Genomic DNA, 13,776 nt, shown 5'->3' with positions numbered 1-13,776 from the left:
TTACAAAATAGATTTCATGCAAAGAGAAAAGGAGCGCCCCAGTGGCAAAATGTAAGGTTGCCTCAGGCTCAATAAGTTTTCATGCTGGAGCTTTATGCAAGTCCCCTTTTGTAATTTTTGGTTGTACAAACTTTCTAAATATTCTGTAATACTCTAACATGATAGCCATATACATAGTTAAAGCACACTAGAAAATAGTACATGAATGAATACAAATTAAATATCTGCTAAGGCTGCTAATTGTTGTGTAATTCAGTATGAAACATTGTTCTAGTAAAAGCTGATGCTGTATGTGTAATAGCCAGTGAGATAAATCTATGCATATTATATTGTATCACAATGAGTTTCTTTTCATGATGAAACTACCTGTAATGCTTAAATTATCAATAAAATAGGAATACGTTTAAGATTTGTTACTTTTCGTACAAAATGTAACCTAACCAGTATGACAATGAATACTGATCGTGTAATGTGGAAACAGGTAAACATACAGGATATTTATTTCTGGAGTTATAATTCAACTTCCTATTTTCCTATTCCTGTTTAGATTGTATAGATTTCCATCAGTGTTTGGGTAAATGTCACTTTACACCTTTAATACTTATGTTTTTCATGCATTAAACGTATATTTTTTGTGTTTGCCTTACACAGGGTTCCTGTTGGAGATAAAAAAGAAGACCACATAACTGAATCTTGCTTCAATCCAAATTATATGTCTCTTCTGCAGTAAGTCACATGACTAATATTACATGGGAACAACTTTTTATTTTTATTTTATTTTTGTTTAACCTATAGAACCTAGCTGGGTTTAGGTATAACCAGAGATGGGGGCACCAGAGAGACTGGCTGCAAAGACCTCCTTCGTATGAAGCCCTATCGGCTGGAGCTTTTATCTGAACAAAATATGAGCATTGCCTGGGGATCGACCCTCCGATGGACGCAGACCTTGCCTGGCTGCCTTGCCATTAAGATTGGCTGAAATTTCCCCCATGAGGCGGCCCTGAGCCCGTTTGTGGGCAGACTTGTTTTGCGACTTTGCTGGGGCCTATTGGCGGCACGAGTTCTGGCTGTGGGCCTCAGGTGCTGACGTCCTTCCTGTGCGGTTGAGGGCACCAGTGGATCATCTGACCCCCGGGGCAAAGAGAGAAGGGTACTCACCACGCTTGCGGCTCTGTGCTCCTGGAGGCACTTGCTGAGAGCACGGGCTCCAGAGTGTTGGTGGCTGGCTGACTGCCTCCCCCTCTGGCAACCACGGGCTGGGCTGGCGAGCGGGTTCATGCTGAGCCTCGCCAGGGGATTGGGACGCCCTGGAGGAGTAGTGAGCTGCCACAGCTCCTGCGACCAGAATATTTGTAGCATGCAGCTCAATGCCTTGTTACCTGACATCTTAGCTGAGGAATGATGATCTGGAGGAGCCAACCACTGCTAGAACATTGCCCGTAGGCCCAGCTGCTGAGTTTGGTGAGGTTAGCAAGTGGACCATGGGGAATACTAAGGCCGCAAGCCTCTGCTTAATATTACTTGCACTTCGAGGGAATCAGCGCTTCTGTGTCATCCCACCTGGACACATGGCAGACTGCATGGTTGCTGGCCCCTTCCGCCTTCCTCTGCAGCTCTGTGATATGGCCCTTTATGCTTTGGTCTGGAGGTCAAGTCAAGTCATGTCATGAATTCTTTAATTTGGCTTAAACCTTAAAAGTATAAAATTAATAAAATATACAAGGTTCAATATAAAAACTGATACATAAACAGATAATTATACTAAATTCGTTAAAAAAAGGATTCCCTATTGCATAGTACATTCTCATACATAATTCATAATTCTAAGTCTTGTTAAACTCCACATACATAATTTATTAAGTTATTTTAACCTTCGACTAATTTCATTTCCTAGTAGTTCTTTAAAAATACTGCATGCTAAACAAATCATCCTACATACAATTCTACCGGGACTCAAATCCTTATAATGACATAGAGTGTAATTTCCAATTTAAAGTGCTCTACATTTTAAATCTGGCTGCTTTATAACGGAGCAAAATTTCCATATTTCCATCAACCAATTAAAAAACCATCTATTTGTGCCATTTCAAATTCTTAGTTCGTCTTTCCTCCCTATGGTATACCCGGCACTGTAATTTCAGTAAGACCCCTCTTAATCCTATTAGAAATTGGCCTAGTGCACAAGTTACATTCAAAAATCTCATGTCTATTAATAGTCTAAGCGCTTGATGCCAGTTCATAATATTATATTCCTTAAAAACTAGTTTAAAAAACTTCTTACGCACCTCTAAAAACCAATAGCAATCCAAAAGTAGGTGTTGCATGCTGAATTTCTGTTGTAAGCCACATGTGCATACACCCTGAGCATCCTTAAGAAATGATTTTGCTTCAGGGTCCATATAGCCTGGATTCAGCTCTATTTGGAATTTTAGCACTGCGTCCCTTAATCTTTGGTTAGGTAGCGCCTCTATATAGGGAAAGGTTTCTGGGTTCCTCCATCCCCCTCCCATAGCCTGAGTTGATATTTTACACTCTAAATACTTCAGGTCTATTTTTCTTGCCCTTTCCTTCATTATTGTTCGTAAATTTTGTTTCTGGATTTGTGCACCGCGCCACTGATTACCGGGTAAGCCTAAGAGAACACCGATCTTTTCTAACCGTCCTCTCACTTGTAGTGCCCAATATAATTCTCTTGTTATTTCTTTTTACACAATCTCACGTTCTTACAAATCCCCTCGTCTCTTACGCTTAACCAAAACTTCAGCATTGCTTGTAGTGCGTGGTAAGTCCATTCTGTCATTTGGCATTCTGCTCTTATAGCTTTAAACATACTTGACGGAGGTAATGATAGCAAACGCTTTACACAAAAGCTTTCTTCTGTCTCCCAGTTTAGTTTCCCTGAGAGTGTTAGGACTTCCACCCCGTATTGAAACTGGGGACGTACCATGGCGTTAAAAGCAGAAATAACTGACTGACTAAATTGTTTCAATCCCCAGACCGATGATAAAGCTTTATTTTTTAGGGCTTCAATATGATCTTTCCATTTCAAGTCTGAGTCAAACCACATACCTAAATATTTATATATTTTTTCCTTCTCTAGTTTTTGACCTCCTAACAGGTAAGCAAAATCACTCTTTACTTTCCCTATAGACATAATCTTTGTTTTTTCTAAATTTACGACCATTTTTTTCTTTTGGCAATAAGAGTGGAACACCTCTAATTTGCTTTGTAGACCTAACTCTGTCATATCCATTATCACTAAATCATTGGCATATAGTAAGCAGGAAACATGTACACCATCCATTTTTGGGCTTAGGCCTTTTACCTCCTGCGGCAACCCGGGCAAATCTGGAAAAAATAATGTAAATACTATTGGTGCCAACACAACCTTGGTGCAAACCGTTGTTTATAGGGATCTTTTTTGACAATGAGCCACTCGTGTCTAAAATTACTTGGGCCCAATTTTGTGAAGTCAGACCCTGATGGAGATATAATAAATCCAAATCAATCCCTAACTGTCCTAGCATATTCCATAGCAAATTCCGATCTACCAAATCAAATGCGTCGCGAAAATCCGCAGAACAGGCTTCCTCGCATTTCCATAGATTTTTTTTGCTAAAGACCACAAACTGAAACAGTGGTCAATTGTCGAGTGCCCTTCCTTAAATCCACCTTGTTCTACAGGTATCAAATCGTTTTCCCTTGCCCATTCTTTAATTAACCCCAGCAATATCTTTGTGAATACCTTTTCACCTACATGGAATAAACTTATCAGCCAATCATTTTTTGGTTGTATTGTGTGTTCCTTTTTATGGATAGGTCTTATCATGGCTCCCTTCCAATTCTATGGAAAACGGCCGAAATCAAGAATTTTACGAAATGTATCATTAAAAAATGTAGTCCACCAATCAATGTTTTTTTTTTTTAATTATTATAGCTGGGAGATTGTCCGGGCCGGCTGCTTTAGTTAATTTAAGTGCTACAATAGTTTCTTTCATTTTTTGTGGGGCAAAAGCTAATCTCATATTCTCACCCATCTTCCTGATGACACCATATCCTTCCTCAGTATCAATAACATCATATACGGTAGACAGATATTTATACCAATCCTTTTCTCCAACCAAACACCGCACAGTTTCTAATACTTTTCCCTCCCTTACCAACTGCCAGAAGCACCTAATATTCTTTGTTCTTATCACTTCGATCATTGTGTCCCAAATTTTGTCAATATATTCCAGTTTATTCTGTTTTATGAGTGTTTTATAACTCTTTTTTGCCTGACAGAGCTGTACTTCTGTGTCGATGGTGGGTCATTTCCTAAATTCCCTTTTTAATCTTCGAATCTTTTGCTTTTTACAACTACATTCCCAATTAAACCATACTTTACTATTATTAATCTTATATGGTTCTCCCTTCATTTTTCCCACTTGCTGTTTTATTTTTAATTTTTTTTTAGGCAGTCCACCATTAACGCAATACCCCTATTATAACCTTTAAACACATCTCTTGGATCTTCCTCCAATGTAAGGTTTGGATAATTGACTATCAATTAAGTGCCTCTAGACTACTTTCTGTCAGACGGGTCGTTATTCTACGAGGGTACTCAACTAGTGCTATCAATGCCTTTTCTCTTTGATTTTGATCAGTTGATCGTATTGTTAATCGAAGGGGCCAGTGATCACTGCCCTCTATGTGCGCAACTCCAAAGGACACAGCATTTACAAAAGCATAATCAATGGGGCAAATCTGGTTGCCTATTCGAAACGTCTGTTTTGCCGGGCGATCCTTCTTCATACGACCATTTAGACAGAACACACCTTGGGATCCTAGGGTTCTTACGAAGGATAAATCACGTGTAGAACATTCTACTTTTGCGAACATGCTATTTTGAATTTGTGCAACAACCAGTAGTTCCTTATACAGTTTATCAATACTATTGGGATTAAGTTTGTGATTAAAATCTCCCAACATTAGGGTCAAGTATCCTGGTTTACCAGTACTTAATAATTTCAGATCTTTCTCAAACAGACCCCGCTGAAGGTCATAATCCTACATATTCCCTAGTTGTATATATACATTAATTATTATTAACTGTACAGCTCCTACAATTGTATTATAGAGATCCACCTGGCCTGCCAATAGCCAACAACATTTAGTTTTTATCTCTATAAACTTATTTGCGCTATTCTTGTTGAGGCTAAGGTTATTAGGCCCCCTGATGGGTGACCTAACCCTTGCCGTGTTGCTCCACTGAAGAGTCTCCTGAAACCATCTACTGGATCAGGTTCGTCGCACAACCAAGTTTCCTGGAAACACATTATATCATACTTTCCAAACTCTCCTTTAAATAGGTCTTGTTTTAAATGCTTTTTATAACCTCCCATATTCCAGGAGAAAATCAAATGGCTGTGCGACGGGCTTAACTCCTAGTCCACGACACTCAGTTTGCCCCTCCTGTAATTATCACAGGGGTTTACAAGGGGCTCCCGGCAATTCCTCCACTGTGGGTCATTATTTTCAGTAACGACAGTTACACTTAAACTACCATTATTTCCATCCACACACCTTCTTCGATTGTTATTGCATAACAAATTACACTGCACTTAGTTAGGGAACAGACCTGCATGACACATAAGGACCCTCCCATCTTGAGTCTTGCAACCTAACTCTTAGTTGTAATAGTCTTATACCCTCCTTCCCTAACTCCGCCTCTGCTTGCAGTACCAGACATCTAATGCATTCAGAGTAGAAGAGTGCTTTCGTCCCCCTGTCCCCCTCCGCGCTTAATATGAGTACAAATTGCTTTATATCTTCTGACTCAATTTCACATCGACTTGGACACCGGTCCATAACTTCTAGAAGTCAGGGTACGATTCAGAGGTTTTAACTTTCTACGCCTTTTCCTCCCAATCTCTCTTCCCCATGGTGCTAGATAGATCCACCTACATTTACTTCTGCTAGGGCTCTCCCACTCCCTCTTTGCCTCTGGACCTTTAGGTTCTATTACTTCCATCTCCACAGCCGTTCTATGAGTAACTTCCTTTCTTTTTCCTTGCTGGCTAACTTCTCTGTTTGGTACAAAAGGTACTTTTCGTAACGTGGCCCCTTGCTCCAGGGCTGCTACTTCCCACCCTTGTCCTCGTCTATCCTTGGGGTATTGGCCTGGGCTATCTTTCCCTCACTCCCTACAGAAGTTTTCCTCCTAACATTTCTTTGTTTACTTTGCTTCCTACATTGGAGTTTATAGTAACAACTATTGAACCCATAACCCTTTCTTCCCCTCCTACGATTCCTCTTTATCGCCAGCATTGTTTGTTTAGAGACATATATATTGACAGTTGATCTAATGTCTGTATTTTATCTATTTCCCCTCCTTCATTACTGAATTCCCGGGTATCATGGGTATCTGTCTGTTGGTCTCTTTTTTTCTAGCACAGGACGTACAAGCGTTGGCATAGTGCTATTAATACATTTGAACTCCGCTGTTATCTCTTGTAATTGAATTTTATGTACTTTCTTCAGACTATTGTTTGAAGTCAGTAATTCCAATCCTGCCTGCAAAATCTTCTGCATTAGGAACATTACCTCTAATAGTGATTCAGCTGGTACAGCGGTAGTATCAAAACACATGCAGATTGTGTACCCAAAATAGGTGACGACAATATATCTAACATTTCACTACCTTCTGCAGCAACCCCTCTTCTCCCCCCCCCCAAAAAAAAATCTCCCCCCTTTCCAAAGCCAGCGGTATCATCTTCTCAAAGTTTATGCTATACCTTACTTAGGATGAGATGCAGGGGGATGACGATTGCCTAGGCTCCAGCAAACCCTCACACCCACCACCCTCCTCTGACCTCCTCTCCAATAACAAGTCCTATGTTCGCAATGAGTCTGAAATTGGGAACTCGTTCCTCTCAAATTGTTCGCTTTCACTCTGATTGGCATTGAATATATTACTTCCCTTTGATAACTGTAACTGTGACGTGTGGTGTTTTTTTTTTTTTTTTTTTTTTAAAGTGTCGCCCCACAAATCTCTAATTGATGCTCCGAGAGGGGTTCCTGAGGATCTTTCATGGTTAGCCCTAACAACTCTATCTGCTCTATTAACTCTCGAAGTTTCCTCCTGTCCAGGTGACTGAAGTACTTGCTCCCTGCCTCCTTCTTGATTTTCAAACGGCGATGACCCTAGAGGCAGGTATTTCTCCATGAGCTCCTTTGCCTTGGGGTGTGATTTTAATCCCTTTTTTCCACCACCACGTGATCTCGCCTTACTCGCCGGCATACTGTGTCCTATAGATACTGTACTATAAACAATATATATATATATGTGCATCAGGTGGTATCAAGTAGTATATATCGCTCGTTAGGGCGATACTCCCCACACAAGAACTCAAAAAGGCACAGGGACAGACTACACCCTAGGCTTAAACTTGCCAATCTGTTTGGCGCTTAGTTGAACATTCAGGAGTTATTGCTGAGATGTAATTGTAGGTCTTCTTCTTCTGGAGGAAATTTGCCAAGGTCTTCTTTCTTGAATTCTTAGATACTTAGGTTCTTAGACAACATGTGATGAACACACGGAGCGCACAGGAAAGCCGCACTGGCCTAATACCAGCTGCCTCCACTCCACCACTGGGGGAGCTGCAGCACTAGCTGCCTCCAACAAGCTCTGTACCGGGACCTCCCTCCGCTCAAGCTGTAGGTATTACAGAACTTAATATAACCTGAGCTCCACAGGGACCCACAAGACAGACAAACAAAAACGTATTTTGCCAGGTTAGAATATTTTCTCCTCCGTATTTTTCCAGAACAGGTCCTTGTGGGAGAATACCGACTCCTCCAATGATGGTGGGTTTTGTGGTTTAGTAATTTAATAGTTTAGTAATGTAAAAATGTTAGTTTGATTAAAAAAAAAAAAAAAAAAAAGTTTTTATTTTTATTTTTTTATTTCCTGCGCCTTTTTTCAGCACCTTCAGCAACTTGCTGCTCCTTGCTGCTTGGTGATACGATGAAACTGGGGAGGGGGGGCAGAGGAGCACAGAAAGGCCTTACTCAGAGGCAGAAGCAGAGGGCACCAACTCAACTCCACACCATGGGGCCCTGCGGGGCTTCCAGTAGACCCCAATAGCCAAGCCACGCTCAGACCATAAACGCCACTATTTTAACTTTTTAGCTCTGGCTTTACTTTAATGTCGACAGGCCAGCAGCTCAAAAGATGTTTTTTAAATCCTACTGCGGCTTCATGGGTGCAGCTCAGATCCGTAGGATGCAGCGCGGCACGGCGCAGCTTCTACCTGGCCCCCTGGCCTCCCACTCTTGTCGGCTCGCAGACCCTCTGTTGAGTTGTTAAGCAGCGACGCACTCTGTAGGCTGCTCTGCGTCCTCAGCGTCTCCGACTCCCGCCGTGCACACTCACCAATGCCGGAATTGGGCAAAGAGTTGCTGGTGTGATTAGTCTTGCGAATACTGGTCTGGAGGTGAAATGTGTACGGGGGCTCTGACGCAAAAAATATTGCCTAGACAAGCTTCTGGGGACAGTAATGCTGCTTTTGTCTTGCTCCTGCTGAGCGCTGACCTGCTATGATTTCCAGGGGCCTTGGGAAGCTTTTCATCCAGAAGGACAGCAATTTGCGTGAATTGAACTGCCCAGAGACACGCTGACTGGCCCCTGCTCCTCCTGTGCATCTGTTACTGCTCCCCTGGGCCCACTCCTGGATGCCTGGTGAGTGCTTGAGTCCAGGAGGCTGACCTTGTGGAGGAGTCGCAGGGAAGAGGCTGTGCACGGCTCTGGTGTTCTTGGGCCGACCTGAATGTCATTGGGCGCTACTGCTCTCCATTGATCAGCTGGCTGGCAGCTGCCTCAGCCACACTGAGTGACACACTGTCCTAGTCCTGTGACTTTGCGATCATGGTCTGCATGTGCCCCTGTGCTCAGCTTCCTCGGGGGTGAGGCAGGGCCCGGTGCGAGCTGTGCGACAAATTTGGACTGCCCTAACATGAATCCCCTTGCAGCACCTTGCTGTACCGTAGACGCACCAGGAGATATTATGAGGAAACACAACACCAAGTAGGCTAAACTCTCCTTCAAGCAGCATAAACACACACAAATGGCAAACATGCTTCCAGAGGCCTTGCCACGGATGTCGGGGGGACAGCCAGGACCCTCTTCCAGAAACAGATATCGGCACTATGTTTATGGACCTTAAACAAAATAGATTTGCTGACTGACAGATTTGACCAACAAACACAATTGATAAGCACAATGAAAGACACCTCGGAGGTTGAAGACTGATATCAGGAGGAAGCTAAAAGCCCCTCCAAATGGAGAGAGTCCTGGAGATCATCTGTAACAAAAATGAAGACCTGGAGGCACACTTGAGGGTAAATAACCTCCACATCCTTGAAGCTTCAGAATCAATGGAGAAGGGATGTATGGAGGACTACATAGAAAAGATGCAATCTCCATTTTCGTGGGCTTTATCAATGCAGTGCAGGCTGCCAGGAGAGACTTTTTACCCATTAAATGCTCCCTACAGAAGACAAATGCCAAACAATCTCTCATCTAGCTGTGAGTCCACCACCAGGGAAATATACATTTCTTTACAGATCCGAAGGCCACGTCAAAGTTTGTGGAAACTCTGCCTAGGGCGAGAGCACAGTCTCCTGAAGCATCCCAGAACTCAGGAACTAGTCCTCTCAGTGACTTATGATTGAGGAAAACCGATATTCGAGCCCGGTATCTGGGCGTGCTCATCATGGACAAACCATGTGGCCCCCCTGTGCGATTTTAAGGGACTGCTAATGGGAATCCAGTAACCGTACTGAAGCTTAAATGGTGCTGAACATCTGGATGAGTGGACTATTGCCACCCTTTGCAGGCCCTGCTTACCCAGCTGACCCACCCCTCTGGCCACCCAGCTGTTCCTTGGTTTGGAGTGAGCTGGACCTCTTGTTCGAACCATGGGATGATTCCCTGACTGTTGAACTCTTTATTTATTTTTGTACACAAGTAGTTTGTTTTCTGGGTGGGTTGATAACTTTTGGCCTGTTTAGGAGGCTAAAGTGGTTGTGTTTTTAGGTTGCTGCAATGGGTTGAGTTATTTTGGTTTGGTCAGTGTCTTCCCTCACTTCCCTTCCATATCCACTCTGCATTACGAAGTAGGTGCCCCTTTCAGGTACTATTCTCCTCGCACTGTGAGCATGCTTTTATATCTTTTTGTTCGCAAATGCAGCACATTAAATGCTGGACCTGGAATATACCTGGTCTAAATGACCATCATAAGGCCTGATGGTCACAAATTGACTATTGGCTTCTTGCGTGATATAGATGCATGGCCCTCGACGGTTAAACACCTGCCGTCAACACTTTCTGATCATGCCCCATACTGTTGAAACTGCAGACCCAGATGGCGTTTTACTTGCCTTTACCTGGTGCCTTCTGGCGGGTGCGTTACAAGTACAGGCTTTTAGGGGAGAAGCCAGAACAGCAATAGGCAAATATTTTCATCACAATGAAAATTCAGTGACATTGTGCACCACACACTGGGAGGCCTTTCAGGTAGTGGTATGGGGATTTTTATGCAGGTGGGTGTGCTACGTGGTGAGTTGGCAGGTCTTGAAAGTGAGATCCGCCCCGGTGAGGCGCTTTGGGGAGGGGGACGATGTTGGTAGGATCCTGGCTGCTATGCTGCGCAGGCCTTGGGCGAGCAAGTACATTGTTTAGTTAGAGGAGGACTAGCAAGGTGAACATGTGGAGACTGTAGCAGTCCAAAAAGAAATGACGGCCTTTTTCACAAAGCTTTACACAGCGGCGCAGACTGAGCTGCCACTGGACCTCAATCCCTACTTCAGCTCGCTACAACTACTGTGGCTTGTCGAGGGCCATCATCAGTTCTTGGATGAGCCATTCACAGTGGAGGAGATCAAGCCAGGTCATTGATTCCCTGACAGGAGATAAAGCCCCAGGATTGGACAGCCTTACACTCTCTTTTTTACAATTAATACGCAGATTTTCTTCTTCCACATCTATTAGCACTATGGAGTTTGGCACAGCTGCAGTCTCGAAGACCTGTGGAGGGACAATTACGGGTGCCTTATGACTTAGCTAGAGGAACATGAAAGCAACTGGGGGGACTAGGAGAATTGCAATTGCTAAAATGATAGTCCTCTCCAAATGTCTAGACTTGTTTCTTAGTCTGCCCCTCCCACTGCCATTGCACTTCCGTTTCGCAATTGGTGTCAGTCGCATTGGCAGGACATCAGCTCCATATAAAGTGGGAGATCTTAAGACTTAATTCAAGCAAGGGGGATTAGGAGCCCCAGATATGGACTTATATTATCTTAACGCGCAGGCACAGTTTGTACATGACTAGCTCGTTGTCACACAGTTCCTGGTGCACACTGCTCCAGAACATGATTGCACATCGCTATGCCCCCTGCTGATGCCGTTATATCCGACTCCCAGAGGCCCAAGAGCACAGGTGGACACTGTCGCCTGTGCCTGGAGTGTGCTCAGACCACGCACGAAGTTAGATTCTTTGTTTGCTCCTTCAGTGCCAATCATAGAGCACCCCACACTCCCGATAACACTTGATGTTCGAAACTAAATCAGTCTGCGAACCTTTGAGCTAACATCCAAGGGTGCAATCTACCCAGACAACACCTTCATTATAGCACAGCAACCCCTGCAGAGCCTGAAGTGACACTACTAGATACATTCACATACTATCGGCTGTGTGCAGCCATCCATGCGAACCAGGTCTCCTTCCACGCAGTCCCTCATTTGTTTCAGATACTTGAAGAGTTCATCACATCGCCTTCACCACACAGGCTGATAACTAAATTGTACACAGGAATGCAGGGATCTACCTCAGTGCAGGTCCCTAGCACACAGCATGAGTGGGAAGTGGATGTAGGTGCTCCTCTCACAGAATCTCAGTGGAAGTAGTACTGAACACAGATCTGAGCACTGTCTCCTTACTACCGATTGCATCTAGTGCATTTAAAGTTCTTGTATAGATTGTGTCACATTTCGGACCAGCTGCTTCAAATGGGGCTAGTTGAGGATGCATACTGTGTGAATAACCCAGCGCAAGTTCCTTCACCTGGTGTGGGACTGCCCAGGGATCTAACGCTTCTGGCAGGAGATGTTTGATGCGATAATATGAATGATACTGTATAGAGCACTCGGTGAGAGTTGCACTACTAGGATATGTGAAAGATGTCCCTTCAGCTGCACACAAACTGACACCCATGCTGCTAGTGCTAGCAAAGAGTCAGGTAGCAATGCACTGTGGTAGGCATAAGATGCCACACAAGATTGAGGGGCTTCGCAACACGACTTGCTGCCAGGATCAGCTGATAGCTTATTGGGAGCTGATGTCGATAGAGTCCTATCCCCAGGATATTTTGTTCCCGCTATTGAGCTACCTGCACGCACAGGAGAACGCAGAGGAAACCAAAGTAGCTCCAAGCCGGGCAAACACTATATGACCTTTCCCGCCTCCCCCATACCCACCCCCAGCGCGAGTTCCCTTGTGGCTTAATGCAACTTGTCATTTAATCTCTTGTGCCATGTGCCCTAGCGCAAGAGAGGAAGGCACCCTTCCGACCCACTTGACTAGCCCTTCCTGAGTGGACCTCTTTCCCCTCCCCTTTCCTTTACAGTTTGGGAGACATGCTAATGTTAACGTTTGTTTCATTGACTGTCATTTGTGGTGCCTCCTGTGCTTGTATCTGATGTACTTGCACTCCTTGTTGTATGGGCCGTACTATTCAATAAAAATATATATTTTTAAAAGTATAACCAGAGATACAGCCACCTCTGATTTTATAATTGGCTTCAGTTAACTGATCCACAACCCTATAAGCATTTGTGTATGTGATTTGTGGGGTCAAATCCTGACCTAATTCCCAGACTTACATTAGGAAGGGCCCAGGTAGCTAAAAGGGTCTACCTGTAGTGTTGAAGGGGACCAGACAGCTAGCAGTATGCTGAGCTCAGCAGCTACAGAATCCAGGTATACAGCAGTTTTACTTAGGCATCAGGAGGAAGTCAGGGACTGTCACTTGAGGAACAGTTAAGTATTGGCCATTTCTGTTAAGGATGGGGGCAAGTGCCCCCAGATAAATTAACATTGCTTATCACCATTTTTAATTCAATGCTTCCTAGAGACATTTTGAAAGCTTTCCTGGGAATTCATTCTGCACATCGCCTATCATTCACTTTGTTCATTTTAACTCATAGTTGCTTTTTTTCCTATTTGCTGGCTTTATTTGTTTTAGGCTGTCCAGCTTGAATTAGTCCCTCCTGTGAAACATAGCCTGTTCACCCACTGCTCCTTGTATTCTTCCACGAGTGCACACTATCCAGAAACAGACCTTTAAATTATGTTCTCACTTTTAATGTGCATTTAAAGATGGAGGTCAAATGTCATCAAATGTCAGGCTCTGTCTTCTGGTGGTGGTGGGGGGTATTTACTATTCCTTCTCTGACTTAAAAGTGAGAGTATTTATGTGAAATCTTGCTAGCTACCAGGGTTGTGAAAGTGAAGGTTTTTTTCCTATCACCCAACAACATTGTCTGTAAATGACCTGTGCAGATATTTCAAAATATCAGAATTAGGAAAGCACAAATTAAGCACATTTGTTGTCATTCTGAAGTATGCTGGCCACAAATATTCGAATACAATAAAAAACAAATCATTACACTAGGTGTGCCATTTCCAAACATTATCATTTGTGTGCTCTATAGTTTTATCATTAAAACTATCTGTG

At 43.5% G+C, this 13,776-nt stretch overlaps 1 protein-coding gene across 11 annotated transcripts in view; it reads left to right on the top strand.

Moving 5' to 3' along the window:
- The window catches only part of ST3GAL6 (ST3 beta-galactoside alpha-2,3-sialyltransferase 6), a 502,129-nt gene that overhangs the window by 255,933 nt on the left and 232,420 nt on the right, over nt 1-13,776 (top strand). For all 11 annotated transcript variants that reach the window (XM_069204903.1, XM_069204900.1, XM_069204906.1 and 8 more), the window contains one exon: nt 652-726. In XM_069204903.1, the coding sequence (XP_069061004.1) occupies nt 652-726 (75 nt within the window). The remainder of the gene's footprint in view (nt 1-651; nt 727-13,776) is intronic.

Source organism: Pleurodeles waltl, chromosome 8, assembly GCF_031143425.1.
Source record: "Pleurodeles waltl isolate 20211129_DDA chromosome 8, aPleWal1.hap1.20221129, whole genome shotgun sequence".
In the NCBI taxonomy this organism is placed as follows: domain Eukaryota; kingdom Metazoa; phylum Chordata; class Amphibia; order Caudata; family Salamandridae; genus Pleurodeles; species Pleurodeles waltl.
Note: the sequence above shows the minus strand (reverse complement) of the source record. Positions and strands in the feature narration are given on the sequence as shown.